The 16,030-nt window shown below is 35.0% G+C and overlaps 1 protein-coding gene across 3 annotated transcripts in view; it reads left to right on the top strand.

The window, feature by feature from the left end:
- SLF1 (SMC5/6 complex localization factor 1) overlaps positions 1 to 16,030 on the top strand; it is a 40,185-nt gene that overhangs the window by 12,522 nt on the left and 11,633 nt on the right. For all 3 annotated transcript variants that reach the window (XM_075136548.1, XM_075136547.1, XM_075136549.1), the window contains 6 exons: positions 40 to 93; positions 3,878 to 4,036; positions 4,634 to 4,800; positions 6,193 to 6,330; positions 7,026 to 7,191; positions 14,850 to 14,997. In XM_075136548.1, the coding sequence (XP_074992649.1) occupies positions 40 to 93; positions 3,878 to 4,036; positions 4,634 to 4,800; positions 6,193 to 6,330; positions 7,026 to 7,191; positions 14,850 to 14,997 (832 nt within the window). The remainder of the gene's footprint in view (positions 1 to 39; positions 94 to 3,877; positions 4,037 to 4,633; positions 4,801 to 6,192; positions 6,331 to 7,025; positions 7,192 to 14,849; positions 14,998 to 16,030) is intronic.

The raw sequence follows: 16,030 nt of genomic DNA, 5'->3' as shown, positions 1-16,030 counted from the left end.
GGTATCCAGTGTGCAGATTGACTTTATCCTGTTTTACAGGCCGTTAAGCACAGGTTTGCTCAAAAAGACCAGCTGAATAAATGCAGTCCAGAGGTAAGGATTCTCACAAAGACAGCATGTTGCATATATGGAATTTTATTATGGAGTTAGGCAAACATACTTTCATTGTGAAATTAGCTATCGAAGAAACATTTTTAAAATATATATGTTACCCAAAACTCTAATAATTATTAAAGCGTTAAAGAGCATCATTGGAATACTGTTGAGTTTTGTTCGTTCTTACAAATGCTTTCAGTAGTGTCCCTTTTATTACAAAGAAACTCTTTAATCCTGCTGGTTAAGAGAACTTTACCTGTTAATGTTAGAAGAAAAGAAGCAAAGATGCCCTAATGTGTTGTAGAGCATCTTAAACTATTCAAGCTCTGTATTTGTGCAGTAGCAATAAAGAGAAAGTACACACAACTTCTTGCAGTGCTCACGTGTTTTTGCTAATAGAGACGGAGTTCAGCTAAAGGTTGTCTCACTGTAGAAAGAAGGAGTAGTTGTTCTTCCAGCATAAGCCTTAAACATCATCTTGCGGGTTTCTGAAGCACAGATTGCAAGTAGAATACATTGTTTTCCAGTCCTGTTTTCATAATTACTTCGACTTAATTTTTTTTTTTGTACTATTTAGTTAATTTCTCTTTTTTCTTCCCATTAAGCAAATACATGCCATAAATCAGGTACAGGTCAGCAACAGGTTTTATTAAGTCTTTGTTGTATCTTAAGTAAATAAGTACTTTCAAAATCTTCCCTTTTCCATCTGTAATACTAAGAATAAATCTTTAAATAATGTTGAAACATTGCCTCTTAGTACTTAAAAAGCATTATACATAGTAGCTATGAGTTACTGTACATTATATGGTAACTTGTGTTATTTAAAAGTTAAAATAGGAAACACTTAAAGAGTCTCTATTAGCTTCCTGTATTTGTTGGTAGCTGAAGATTTGGTATCTTCATGAACTGTACTACATAAATAGTTACTTGATATATAAATGAGGTCCCAGTCTGACAAAATGAGCTCTCAGGCTTCACAGAAATCTCTTTTTATTTGATTTCTTTCTGTTGACATGATAAGGAAGGGAGGAGAAAAGTGTTTTTATATATGAGCACTAAAATGCTTTTCTCATTGTCCAACACTGCCATTAATGGGCAAAATGCTGTGTGCATTTCTGTTACTGCACAGATTTGCATTGAAAATTAACGTTAATATTTAGTTTATCAAGTTTATGGGAAAAAAACTTTAGCTTTCTTAACACATGTAAGCTGAAATTGTTATTCTGTACTCTTAATAATAATATAATTTTTTGTTTGGAAATTTTAAACCTAATTCTAATACTTTCCTTATGCATGACCTGCCACTGTCTTTTATTGCTTTGTGGAATATCCATTGCTAGCTGATGCTTTGCATCTGATATGGGACTTTTATAGGCAGTATATTTATGGCTTTTAAAAACAGCTCCAATAAACATTTCCAATAATAATAGTGAAGTAAAATAAAACCTATGAACTAAATTAACGGATCAGAACTACATAATATATTTAGTCATCTCAGTTTGCATCTTCTAGGAAGGCTTAACTCAGCCAAGTGTTCTATCATCTTCCCTAAAATATTTATTTCTCTTTTGTCAGCTTCTCTTCCACATTATGCTATATAAAACACAGCTTACTCTCTGTGGACCTTCATTTTGCATTTGTTTCTGCTTAAAGTGTTCATGGTTGTACCAGCAGTGCTTCACAAGAATCCACTAGTTCCTCATCAGCCAGAATGCGAGCCAGTGCAGCTTTGTACACCTTACTGAATATTAAGGCCCTACAAAAGGTGTCTCCTGCTACTGAAAAAAGTTCATCATCTCAGTTTTCTATCATCCTTCTTTACCCCTTACAAACATGCTGAAAACCGGTTCTCCACTTCCTCCTTATCTTGAATGTAATGCAAAAGACCTCACATTCTCCCAAAAGAACTTTGTTTCAGTGTACTTTCCAAGTAATGCATTCATGTTGCTGTTTCTTCTAGTACCAGAATTTTCAAGAGATGCAAGTTTCAATCAGAATACGATCACCAGATGAGGGCCAGTAGTAATGTGCTTCTACATGCACAATATACTGAGTCATCTTCACACATCTTAAATCCAGGCGACAGAGTTGTTCTTTGACTATTGTTAAAAAGTTTATGATTGCTCTTTAGATGTGCTGTTTGCATATAATTAACATTACAAAAGTATGAATGCAACCATTATTTCCAAAGGAAATAATGTGAAGATTTCAATAGTGCCTGTATGAATGAGAAAATTTAAATACATGTGAGTTGCAAACACCAGATGCACAAAGACTTGATTAAAAGAAAATTGTCTAGATGAGTGACTTTATTTATTGTTAATGTAACAACGGCATACATTAGGAATCTGAGAAATGAAACATTTGTAGAGAAACTAAATATCTAATGCTAAGGTGGAGCTCATTCACTGAGACTTTAGCTGTGATTTAATTATGATTATCATTTCTTTCAGAAGTTTTTTCAGGTTTGACCTGAGCTTCTCGTGATTTCACAATGAAACATTTTTGGAAACTGTCTCGCTAATAGCAGCATACTCCGTCAACCTCAAAACCACAATTGGATTCAAAGTCTGTGTTAATTTAAATTTTAAAACCACTGGTAGGATGTCTTGAGTAGCTTTATCTAACGTACTTTAGGAGCCAGGTTTTTTGGCAGAGATCATAAAGACTACAAGTTGTCAGGGACTAAAGCAACAATAAATTATGTAACTGTTTAATTCCAGCAGTCCAATCAGTGATCTTCCTGACTCTGCTTCTCTCAGTTCTGACTCCCTATCCCAGTTTCTTCGCATCTACCAAAGCCTCAGGCTGTGTGGTCAAACAAAATAGCTGGATTTCAAAACAAGTTATCAGGCAGAGGGGAGTTGTGCTTCAATTAGCAATATGGTTGCAGCTGGTTTGTGCATCTCAGCTTTGGCTTGAACTTGAACTAGAGGAAAGATGTAAATAGCAATGTCGCTGAGATCTTCAGTAGCTCCTCTTTTGTATCATTAGTCGGTGGAAATAAAGGTTTGGAAAGCTGAGAGTACAGACAATAACAGGGAAATTGCAGGGCCGATACCGCGTTTCATGAAAGCCATTAGATCCTTCTGGGTCCTCTGAAAGCTTGCAAAGTTAAGTGTTTTGCTGTAGTGAGTGGCAGAGAATAAGAAGGAAGCCCTGTGCCATTAAGAAGATCTTCAGAGCTTTGAAATCCGCTGGGATCAAAACCTGTGCTATCTGTAGCATTAGCTGCTTCTCTGACATGCTATATGGGAATAGGACAGCTAGAGAGATAAAACAGTTACATGGTTTATGGTTTTATAATGTATACTCGTAAATGATGTATTGCATGATTTTGCGTTTTTCTCTAATTTTTTAGCTGTTCAGTGGTACTAATTATCTTACTGCTCCAGCCATATACTGTGGGATGTTCTCTGCACTTTTGGAAATATTAACACTCGTTTGTGTACATTTCCAGAATAAATTACAGACAAGTTATTGAGCGTGTGAATTGTAATTTGTTTTTTAAAAGGTTAGATGTATTCAGATCTTCTAAGAAGAGAAGCACATTCTGAAACCTACTATCTTTTCAATGAAAGTCCAGTTCAGTAAGAGTGAAGGCCTTTCTAGAAGGCAGCAGCTTATTGGATCAGGCAATAAGTAATATTTCTGGTTTAATTTATAATCTTCTCCCTGTTTTATTATATTACCAACATTTTACTTCGAGATTTCCTGTTAATTCTTGTAAGTTTTTTTTTATTAAGCTGTTCTTTTACTTATAAAGATATCTCATTCCTAGGTTAAAAGTACTCACCTGTCCAGAGGCACATGGTATATACTTGAAGGATTAGTGGAAGAATATTTATTTCCTGATGTAATCACAGAACTTGCTGCTGGTCAAAAGTACTGTACACCTCCCGTGCAACTTCTTCATTCTCTTCTAGAATATGTCCTATTGGTGAGAGATGAAGCCTAAAGTATTACAAATATTAACGCAAGAAATGGAAGATCTTTGCTTCTGACTTTGTATTTAGTGTTTTTTAGAGATGTATTCACCCTTCACTTTGTGTTCATCAGTGTGTTTGTGTTAAGAAAGGAAGAATTTAATACTGTGTTTGTGCTAAGAAAGGAAGAATTTAATACTTAAGGGTTTTTAAAAATTATTATTTATTTACAAGCTGTATGAATGTAGTGCTCTAAATATTGTGGAAGAATTGGCCCAGAATTTTTTTGTTGCTTTTAGAAACAGCACTTGTATGACTTTTTTTTTTAACCTAGTAGGCCACAGATAGAGAGCTCAACTGAGAAGAAGGTGTGTTCTAAGCAGTGATGCATTCAGCTGGAATATCACACTAGAGCAAGCTCTCCTTGTTTCCTTCCTTTTTTTTGTAAACTCTGAATTTTGCTGCTTGTAGTTACGCATTAAATTGCGTGTTACTTCACTGATTAAATTGGTCACTTGGGATTGTAAGGAAATAAGAAAATATATAAACTCTTAGTCATTATGGATCTTTGGCCAGTATGGAGCCAACACTATTTTCTCAATTTATTACAGGGAAATACCGATGCAATATTTTATGCTAAACTTCATCACATTTTGTACCTTGTTCTCCAACATGATCCTCCTTGGAAGTCTCCATCTATGTTAAAGTATTACTTGGATCTTCTTCAGTGTCCTACGTGTAAGAAAGGCACATGGTCTTTGATAGAGATGCTTGTAAGGTAAGAAAGTTTAATGAGGTGTTGGATGCGATAGTTGTTATGTTACTCCAAACTCAGAGACGGGGGAGGAGGGTTAGAATTCTATTGTATCAAACTCACATATTCACCAGAACAAGTTAACTGTATGTGAAGGTCTAGAATTGTAACTGAGGTTTGGACCTTTCACTTCATGTTTCACTAAGTGTTAGCTCACAGGCAGAGCGGGTTTTCTTGGAAAGGAAAAAATATACATTTTCTTGTCCTCCTTCCTTTTTTAAAGACTCTTTTTGTTTATTTTTTAAGCTTTCCACAAAATACAATAATTTTGTATTACTGCTGTTCTGATGTGTATGTGTATATATATACATACACACATATATATCTGCAGTTACAAAGCAAATTCCAGTCTTATCTTACCAAACATGAAGCTTTATGTTGTATTTTGATTTTAATCATAAACTTTACCATCTTGTTCAGGAATTCTGATTATATCCTATACATCTACAAATACAAGACTCAGTACATAGGAGTCTTTTGGGTAGTTAGTCTATGGTTTAGCTTGAGAACTCATTTTTTGTAATTTACATTTTTTTTTGCATTCATTTGGAAGAGAAACTGTTCCTCCTCTTATTACTGTCATAAAATCTTAAGTAACATTTAAATACTTTGATACAACCGTGATTACATATATATGAATGTGTATGATTGTAAGCATGTCTATAGTCTTGAAGGGCATTGAATCACTGTACTTGAATCATTGTAACTGGACAATTGATAGTTTTTATTAGGAACATGTTACATGGAATGGAAGAGAATTTATCTTTTAGATAAAGTATTTTATCTTCTAGTACTTACTGGCAGAATGTGAATACTCAGCAGTTGTATACCTGGTGGTTCCAGTACTCAAAATTCTAGCCAAAAAAATGTGTTTGCACTTTACTTCAAGATTATCTCCATCATGTTAGACAATCATTAGACTTGATCACAAACTGCAGTCCTGTCAAATAGTGTGTGTGAACTGTTATCTGAATTAAGGTTTGTAGGATGTTACAATGTCTATAAAATATTACAAGACTACCTTGTAATTAAAGGATTTTAAAGAAGTTCTGTTAAATTCAGTAATTGTACATTACCTCAGGTAGAGACAGAAAAATTAAATACGGTTAAATTACTTAGTTTACACTATAATACAAAACCTTCACCTACAATACAAAGCCCCAGTCACAAACATGTTAATTTTTTTTGGAAAATGGAGCTTTAAAACGAGAAAGTTAGGCTTTAAAATGATGAATGTTGCTGGGGAGCAAGGAATTTCCTTGTCAAAATTGTCAAAAGTCAAAGCTGACTTTTTTGCCCATAGATCAGACTATGATTTCTGTCATACAAATGGATTTTTCGGTGTTTATTTTTCAGGTCTTGCGTTTATTGCAAAACCATTTGTCATGCAGTCCCAGTTTCAGGGAGTGGAGATGAACAGAGGATAGTTCACAAAACATTATTGAAGTTTTTCTTTGATTTAGTAAAAGCTGAAGTAGAGTTTCTGACAAAAAGGTAGGTTTTATAGGATAATACTTTCTTATTTCTTTTTCACAATTTCACATGCATTTCTGTATCTACAGCAGGTTGTATCCTGATTTTTGTATGTCCCTAATAAGATACTGTTCTACAGAGATGGCAGTTCAGCATTTCCTTTTTTATTTCTCAATTCTTAGTTTGTTTATTTTAATTTGTATAGGTTTTTTCCTAATCATGTTTTAAGGTCTCTAACTTTTCCCAGCCTATTACTTCAGTGTATTACAAGTTTCAGTAAGCATTTAGTTTTGCTCATAAAGTTGTATATTTAGCTTTGCAATACTTCAGTATTCATTCTTTAAGGTAGACAAGCAGCATTTTGAACATACTGATGGTTTTTTTTAAATTCAGTTATTGGTTATCTTTTGCTAGGGAGACAGTTATATTTCTTTAGTTTATGAAGTATAAAAAAAGTCTTGGTTTTGCTCTGCCTTTATATAGTAAAGGCAGCCTTTACTTTATGTAATATTAGCACAATATTAGAATTCCTTCAGTCTGACTGTAATAGTCATCATTATTTTACTTATTATTCATCAGAAATTGTGTCTGATCTTTCCATCCTTAAAAATTGCCAAACCTGTGTGTGTTTTGACAGAAGACAACGTTTCTGTCTGGTAACTATAGTAATCAAAGTGGCATAAAGATTTAGGTTTTTTCACTTTCTTTTTTTACAGTTTGGTTGAAGGGACCAATTCACAGCATCAGCAAGTCATGCCACAGACAGTTCTTCTGAAGACCTTTTGGCTGGGAAGCGAAACCTCAGTGCTTTTTACCAAACACATAAATATTCTAGCGGATTGGGTCATACTTTCCCATAGAGAATTGAACAGAAAAAATGATGTGAGTATGAGTTTTATACTTTAAAATAATGAAGACCGACTTTTTTTTTTTAAAGGCGTTCCTTTGTTCATCCCTTTGTGAGGAATTATATGTAAGTATCACAGCTGCTTGTTATAGCTGCCTTTTGTTGTGAAGCATGCTGGTTTTTGCTCCACTAAAGGAAGTGAATTGATCCATAAGATTCTCATATTGATCTGTAGAGAAGAAACGAGTCATGAGTAGCTTGTTGGCTACATTCAGATGTTCACATGCCCTTACCAGCAGGTATTACTGTAGTCATTAGGGACACCAGCTTAACACATCCTGTCAAACAATAAGGTGTAACGAAAGAGGTGATTATCTTATTTTACAGTGATTGTACTCAGGAAATGTTGGAAGGAGAAGGCGAACAAAACTAATAGTTTTTTGCTGTTTTCTACAGATATGCATTATTTTATTGTAATAAATGCCCCAGTTTTCTTCCCAAGTCCTTTAGTTTCATTCGGTATCATCCCTAGGTCTTTTCATAAAAATGGTATTGAAGGCAACTTAATTGCTGTTCTGTGACCTGCTGGCCAGCAGGACATTGACCTGAAAGATACTGAGTGTCCTCTATACCACCTCTTTCTTTTCAGAAGCTAGAGGCCTTGTGAAACATCTTTGACTTCTAGATTCTCACATAAAATACAAACTTACTGCTGTCTCTGCGTTCGCTTTTAAATTATTGTGAAAGCACAGAATAAATAGGTACTTCATTCACTTTTTCAATACAATAACAGAACAACAATAGAAAATCAAGTATTCCAGAGAAAAAAGCACTTTCAATATAATACCTAGTAGTTCTTCATTATGTTAAGAAAGCAGAAAGATTAAACATAATGAGAGCTTCACTCATCTTACCTAGCCAGACCTCCTACCTTTTTTGAGGGCTATCAAAGCAAGACATTCTGAAACAGTGCTGCCTTTTATCCTTGGTCAAGATATTAAAAAAGTGCCTAAAATTAGGCTTCTATACCCATATTTATATTTAAACAACCTACCTTTTCAAAGGTACTGAGCACCAAGCAGGCTTGCATTCAGTTGGTGTCAGTGGCCATTCTGTTTCTTTGGAAAATGAGACTGCTTTCATATGGTTCCTGGTGTTGGATCTGCAGTGTAAGTGTAGGCACCATTTTCTTTTTTCTACTGTGCCTTCTTTTGACAAGTTCCAGCACTGTAAGCCATACCTTTTTCATAAACCGTTCTTTGCATAAGCAGAATAATCACTTGTGTCAGATAGAGTGTAGTACATGTAAGAAAAATAAACTTGAAAGAAAGAATAAAACATAACATAAAACAGAGACCTACATCTTGTTTAGAGTCTATTTTCTTTATAGACATATATTTAAGAATTGTACTTTCAGCACAAAACCCAGGTACCTATTGCTTTCCCACTTTGATCTTATGCACTGTTACGTACAATATCCCTGCAGATATGAATTCTAGCCTTAAAAAGCAGCTTGTTGCCTCATAATATCTGTAGTGTTGTATATTCTTTCTCACAGCCTTATTCTTTAACTTCATATTTATATATTGCATTTTCTTTCCCTTTGCATTTTTTTTGCCAAAAATAAACTCTGAAACAGAATACCATAATTTTACATTTAAAACTTGTTATTATCCCTTTCTGCACTCTCAATTTTGTTATACTAAAACTTGATATACTGATTTTTCCATATATTCAGAGACTCCATTTAAAATTCCATGACATAGTTGAAAAGGTCATTCAGAAAGCCAAAGGAGCAGATCTTCCCCAGCTATGCAGGCAGAACTGTGTTTTCTTTTCTCCTTCTTTTTTTATTATTTTAGAGATGCATAAATAAACCCACAGTATTTCCATTTCATTAAATATAGCATATTGGGTGCAAAATTTTCCTTCCTGTCTTCAGTTTAAGGGTGTGAGTCATTGTTACCAGTTTTGTTTTTTAAAAGCTGTTTGCTTAAGAGGCAACACATTGGCAAGAAACACATAAGGCCATTCAGAAACCTAAATGAAGGGAATGATTTTGGGTATTCTTACTATCTGCATGGGCACAGAAATCAAGTGTTTTATAGCACAGTGTAAAGGGATGACCATGTTTCCCAGCTTACGCGCGAGCATGTTAGCTCGTGGGAAGAAACAAACATGCCAATTGTGATATATTGAACTTCTGTGCAATTCTCCGGTGAAAAGATCTGTAAATAAAAACAGATGAATAATTTAATTAAATTCTTTTTTTGGGCATATCTAACACATTCTTTTCTAAGTGGTAAAAGTGGGCAATTACTTTTTTTTTAGCTTTTTAGATTCAGATTATCTTTTTTTGTGATTCAGAGAGATTGCAACAAATCAGCACTAGAGTGGAGGGAAAATATCTATATATGTTTCCTCTCTTCTAGTGCTGATTTGTTGCAAAATTATGGTTTTTGTGTGTGTAAACGTGTTTGTATGTGTGTGTGTAAAAAGAGCAATCCAGAAACAGTTACAGTATTCTAAGAGAGAAAATCCATGCTGAAATTCGGAGTTACTGGTTTCCTTGGCTTATATACTCTGAAGGTATTTCACTTTTCAGGCCTATTACAACCTATATCAGAAAAAAAGAAAGGAAGTAGGGCTATAAAGACTTAACTTACATTTGTGAGTGCATTTGCTTTCTTGTGTTACATGGAATTTACTTTATCTTAAAAGTACCAGAATAAAATTAGTGACAGGAAATTGGATGCCCTCACTCATTCTGTTAATCTGCTGGGACAACCTGATAAAACTGATACACTATCCTTGTAGTTAAAAATGCACTGCCAAAGAACATAGAAGTTTTTCCATCACTTGAGATGTTCAAATCAATATTGAATATAATTTTAATATAAATAACATCTATTATTTATTATATTATTTAAATAAGGTTGATGCAGAAACTCCTGGTCAAGGTTCCTTGAATCAAAACTGTTAATTCAGTTTTAGAATTTACAAAGGAATGTGTATATTGCTTATAACACTTTGAGTAGCATTGACTATTGCATGGCTTTTCACAATGTCACAGATGGTATCAGAAATGCTTTTCATCCCTGATACCACTGGTGTTTTTTTTAAAAAAAGTTGTGTTACTTAGCTTGACAAAGGAGTGAAAAAGGCATTAATTCTATTTTTCAGTTGCGTCATCTTGCGTATTTTTAATTCGTTTTCTTCCATGTTTCAAGTATCATTACCTGGTATAGATTTGTGTGGTGTAAATTTGTAGAACTAAATGTCTTTCTGGTCTATCTGTCACTTCCAATAGCTTTCTTGCAAGTATGTTTTTGGCACTTTTGGAGTACTGCATAACCATAAAAACATCTACAGCACATGAAAAAGAACTCTAAAAAACAACTCTAAAATAACTCTGTAATTCAAAGTAAAAAAGTTGAAACGAATTTTCCTATGACTTAAAAGCTTTCCTGTAAGAACTTTTATGTATACTAAAACACACTGTGAAACTTCTGTCACTGTAGCACTTGACTTGGCAAAGCATTAAACGGAACAGCAATGTAGGAATTGCATTTCCTAAGCTGGCAGACATCAGTTGTACTGATGTGACCTTTGTATGCTAACAGAGTCAACAGCCTCTTCCCACTTCAGTGCTTTTCTCCGTGAGATAGCTTTGATTCTCAACAATAAGAACAAGGAAGAGAGTTTTGAAAAAAGGTTTACTGAATCTTACTTAATTTGCTGTGCATGGTGTAGTGGGTTGACCCCAGCTGGCAGGTAAGTCCCCACCCAGCCGCTCGCTCACCCAACCCGCAGCGGGATGAGGGAGAGAATCAGAAGGGCAAAGACTAGAAAACTCATGGGTCAAGATAAAGACAGTTTAGTAAGTAAAGCAAAGCTGTGCGCATGAGCAAAGCAAAATAAGGAACTCGCTCGCTGCTTCCCATCAGCAGGGAGATGTCCAGCCGCTTCCCGGAAAGCAGGGCTTCATCACGCATAGTGGTTACTTGGCAAGGCAGTCGCCATAACCCTGAACGTCCCCCCTTCCTCCTCCTCTCCCCAGCTTTTATTGCTGAGCACAATGTTTATATGGCATGGAATGTCCCTTTGGTCATTTTGGGTCAGCTGTCCCCGCTGTGCCCCCTCCCAGCTCCTTGCACACCCCCAGCCCACTTGCTGGGGGGCAGAGTGGGAAAAAGGAAAGGCCTTGGCGCTGTGCAAGCACTGCTCAGCAATAGCCAAAACATCCCCATGTTAGCAACACTGTTCAAGGCACAAATTCAAAACGCAGCACAGGCTGCTATGAAGAAAATTAACTCCATGCCTGGCAGACCTGGTACACTCGGGTTTATAAGGAAGAATAATATTTCAGTTCTGTTAAGAATCTTTTCAGCACGATTTGAAATACTACGTTTTGTAGTAGTACATTATTTTTAGGAATTTCAAAAATACATTCCAGTTTGATTAAAGATTGAAGTACTAAATGATAGAACCAAAATCAGTGGTTTCTGAGTATTCTCAATTTTTGTTAATTGAAGGCTCGTGTTCCAGTGACCAGTAGTCACACCATTATGTGACAGTGTAAACAAAACCCTTTCATTTAAATATGTTTTTATTTAATCCAAAATTGCATTTGTTAATAAGATAGCAATTCATGTCATTTACATGGGTAACTTGTTATTTCATATCCAGGAATAAGAGTTTCCATACAATGTTCTGAATATTGCTTTTCTATATCTACAAAAAAATCAGGTGGCTCTGATTTATATACAGAGATCACTTAGCTTTGTAAGACTTTATTCTTACATTCTAAAAATACTGTTGCTGAAACTTTTTTTTAATTTGTTGATACTTTTCTCTTTAGTTTGGTAATTAAAAATATCATCTAAACTTCAGAAAAACTGCAGCTTTAAACCAGCGGTAGAGTTGTAAAGCAGTAGAAGAGACTTTTCTTTTTAAGATTTAGCCTCTTGAGTTTGACAGCAGAAGCTATTTAGGTGCACAATGATGTTTTGTCATACATGGTAGCAATTCCCATGTTTAATGGAAATGCTTGCTTCTTTTTTCTTTTTCATATTGCATGTGTTTTCATTACTATGTTTGTATTGTTTTGTGGTTGAAAATGAAAATATTTTTAAGATGTTAATATTTGAATATTTTTAGAACAGGTGACAACTTTCAGTAAATTAGAGCATTTCCCCTTCATTTGTAGCATTGAACCATTTATTTCAAAATATTAAAGAGAAGCTCGTGGTTTGTACTATCATTGTTTTACCAAAATGTCAACCAAGCCTACACCAGTTGCCAGTATCTGGTTTGTCTTTGTCAGTGTGCAGAGATACGTAGCTGAACAAACGTAGTTGCAACTAGTGTATCAGCCACATTTAATATGCAGCTATATATCTGACTGCAAACCGTTATTAATACTTGCAGTATTAACAGTCATTATTTCAGTCTGCTGCCTCAAAGTAAGCTTTCGCTCCCCACCTTTTCCTTGAAAATATTTCATAGATGAAGTAATACAGCCTTGTGATTTAGAAACAAGAAAAGGAATGTACATACTTGTGCTTTACATCCGTATCTACCTCATACATGTCCTTGATCCTGTCACTTACCTCTAAAATTGTGCTTATTTGTTGCATTTGTGTAATTTATTTCCTGCAAAGAACTATTGATGGAATTAAATTATTCACCCAGTATTTTGCTTTGGGATCCGATGATAAAAGAGGTATGCATACTTAAGGGAAATTTAAATGCATTTCAGATGTTTTAAATTAGTTCTTCAGTTTCTATTCCTGAATCCTCAGAAGATAGGGAGTAATGTAGCTTTTAAAATACTTAAATTTTAGTTGAAAAAATTATTTTCATGTTGTTCACATGCCATATCAATGTTCTCGGGTTTTTTTTATTATGAGATCTCACAGTTCATCTACAATAAAATATTATGATACACTAAAGCAAGGGGCAAACCAAATAAAGTAGAGCTTAACAGAGTAAGAGGAAGTAGGGCTGGAAGCGATCTCAGAGATCACATTCCTAACAGATTTTCCCTGGCTAGTTCTTAAAAGCCTTCAGTGATGGGAGATTATACTGTCTCCCCACACAATGTTTATTTGTAGTTGTGTTTATTTCTTTTCTTTTGAATGACAAGTAAGTCTGTTAACTGTAGGGACAGTATTTATGTAGGTTTTCGACAAATTACTTTGTAATCTTTTTATAATAAATCTCATCTGTGTCACAGTCTCTGTTGCTCTCATATATGTCTGTTTGATTTATTGATGAAGCTCAAACTGTTTCAGTCTTCTGTGCTTTCCAGCTCCTGAGGGAATCCTATTAAATTATTTTAAACCAACCTTGAACATATTTTGTTCTCAAAGAAGTATCAGACAAACCATTGACTGTAGTGTGAGAGCACAACAAAAGACAGAAAAGTTTTGTTTCCTTTAAGTAATTCTTTAAATTTAAAAATCTCAAGCAAGCTGACAAATAAGTAAGTACATATTGAGTTCAATTTCCCTCTTATCCAAAATTGTCCATTATGAAGTACTCATTCTCTTTTACTAAAATGCAATATATTGGCTGGTGCTGTAGTGTAACAGTAGTGATTCTCTGGTAGAACCTTAGGTAGGTGTCTTTGGGCAAATGACTTTTGGGCAAATGTGTTCCTACAGTGGTGCATATGTTCTTCCAATTTGCACTTTCAAAACTGACATACAAATACTGAGTTTTCTGTGGTTGTACATGTGGTCAGAGGAATAACTTAGTTCAGAATCATTGTATAAAATATTTCTAAATGGCACAAAAAGGTGTTGAGTAGACAGATCTGACTTTCCGTTGCACAGACTAGCTCAGAAACTAGAAGCAGTGCTTTACCCAAGCAATACTGATGAAGTGAAGTGCTCGTGGGTGAACAAATATGTTCATCTGTCTCATGGTACTTTCTGGGTAGCATGTTAAAGTGCTGTATATTATCTTGATGCCTCCTGAAGAAAATACGCTGTGACTTTTTTTTTCTACATATGACTACGTTGTGCAGGTTCAGGGGAGGAAAAGGTAAGGCTAATACCCATAATACGTTCTTTCTACATTTGCAGCTGCTAGTCTCTGGAATTTTTGGTAGCAGAAGAAAGTTTCCTGATCCCATGAATTGGCTGCCAAAGTTTTTTCTGTGCAGGAAACTAACACCTTGCATCCTTTTCCCTTTTGGCACAGACATACATGGTTAGTCACAAAAGGAGCTTTAATGTCATGATGAAATCTTCAGGAAAAGAGAATCCTAATAGAGCAGGGAGAATAAGATCCCTGTAATTGTCAAATTAAACACAAGGTTAACTAGCATAAGTGCAGTACTTGAAATCTTACAGTAAAACAAAACCTAATTTAAAAAGAAATCACACTGTGTACTTGTAAGCTTTGATCCCATTTTGCATGTTGTTTTAAACAGGATGTTTTCAAATAACTTGTATTTCTTCAATGTCAAATCTTAATTGATGTGGCATCAATGGCATATTAATTTTGTTGACCTGGCTGCAACAGTTAGCCTTTGAGCAAAAAAGGAAAAGCCAGCGAAGAAGTGATGTGGCAACAGAGTGGGCTTTTGTCTAAAGAAGTTCTCTGCTGGTACGTTATCAATGTGACTTTGTTATACAGTACAGGTCTGTAGATACTCTTTTTTTTTTTTTTTTCTTCCATTTAGGCTTTCAGATGTGAAATAGCTGGTCTATTAAACGCAATTCTTGGAACTGTAGTGGAATATTGGATCATCTCAAGTTTGCTTATGGACAGAAATGTGTTTCATCAAATAGCTGATGATTTGGCACAGTACCTTGCCATTTCATGTGATGGTGAGTGTTTGAAAGGCCTCTCAAAGTCTTTTAAACAGATAGACTAAAATCCTAACTAAAATTCTCAGTTTACTTTCAAGTTATATTTTACCTTCTGTTGCAGCTGTGCAGTCTTATGGTGCGATGTGTAGTATGCAGGAAACTGTTTTATTGTGTGTATGTGTCTGTCTGTCTGTCTGTCCCAAGCAAAGACCAAATAGGACAGGCTTTCTTATTAAAATCCCTCTAAATAAATCTCAATAGGTGTTAATGCGAAAGGAAGACTACACAGTGTGAAGAAGAAAAAAAATCTTTGGAGCTCTCTTGTCAGTTTAGGAAGAGCTTTAAGCATATCATAGTAAGCCATAAGTTCAGAGAGGCAATTGGAGACACCTTAGCTCAGGCCAATTCTCAGGTGAAATTTTTCACTCCACAAACTTGATCTTGTTTGCTAAAGACACTTCAGCCGTAAGTCCAAAAGATATGCTGAACGCTTTGACACATGCAGACTTCAAATGAAACATTGCAGTGTTTCATTCCAAATCCTCAGACTTAATGGACTTTATTTGGGGGAGGGGAGGCAATTCCAACTAGTCCCATGAATCACTATTGTTCCTCTTCATTAAATATACTAGATAAGGAGAAATGTCATGACTCAAATGAACCATTATCATTTTAACATGGAATGTCGGTTGAGGTATTTGTCCTTTTAGCAACTAGGGGGTAGGGAACTCAAAAGACAAAAAAAATAACCTCAGGAAAACTACTGAATGTTTTTAATTTCATTTTCAAACTTAATTCCCACCAAAGCTCCTACCCAGCCCCAACCCCCCAATTAGGAAATAGTGGGAAAACTGTAACTTAGGTGTTCCACCTGAATGGATGTCCTGGTATCGGTCATCATTTCCTCTAGAGGTAGGTGTACATAGGTTTCATTTAAAGTGTTACTGCCTTTTCCTGCCCGGACACTTGAGAAGAACTATCCTGAAAAAATTAAACTAAAATCTTAGTCTCTAGACAAATAGTTCCACTCCAGTTTACAGAAAGCAAATTA

This window comes from Calonectris borealis, chromosome Z, assembly GCF_964195595.1.
Source record: "Calonectris borealis chromosome Z, bCalBor7.hap1.2, whole genome shotgun sequence".
Classification (NCBI taxonomy): Eukaryota; Metazoa; Chordata; class Aves; order Procellariiformes; family Procellariidae; genus Calonectris; species Calonectris borealis.
This window is presented reverse-complemented; position numbering and strand designations above follow the sequence as displayed.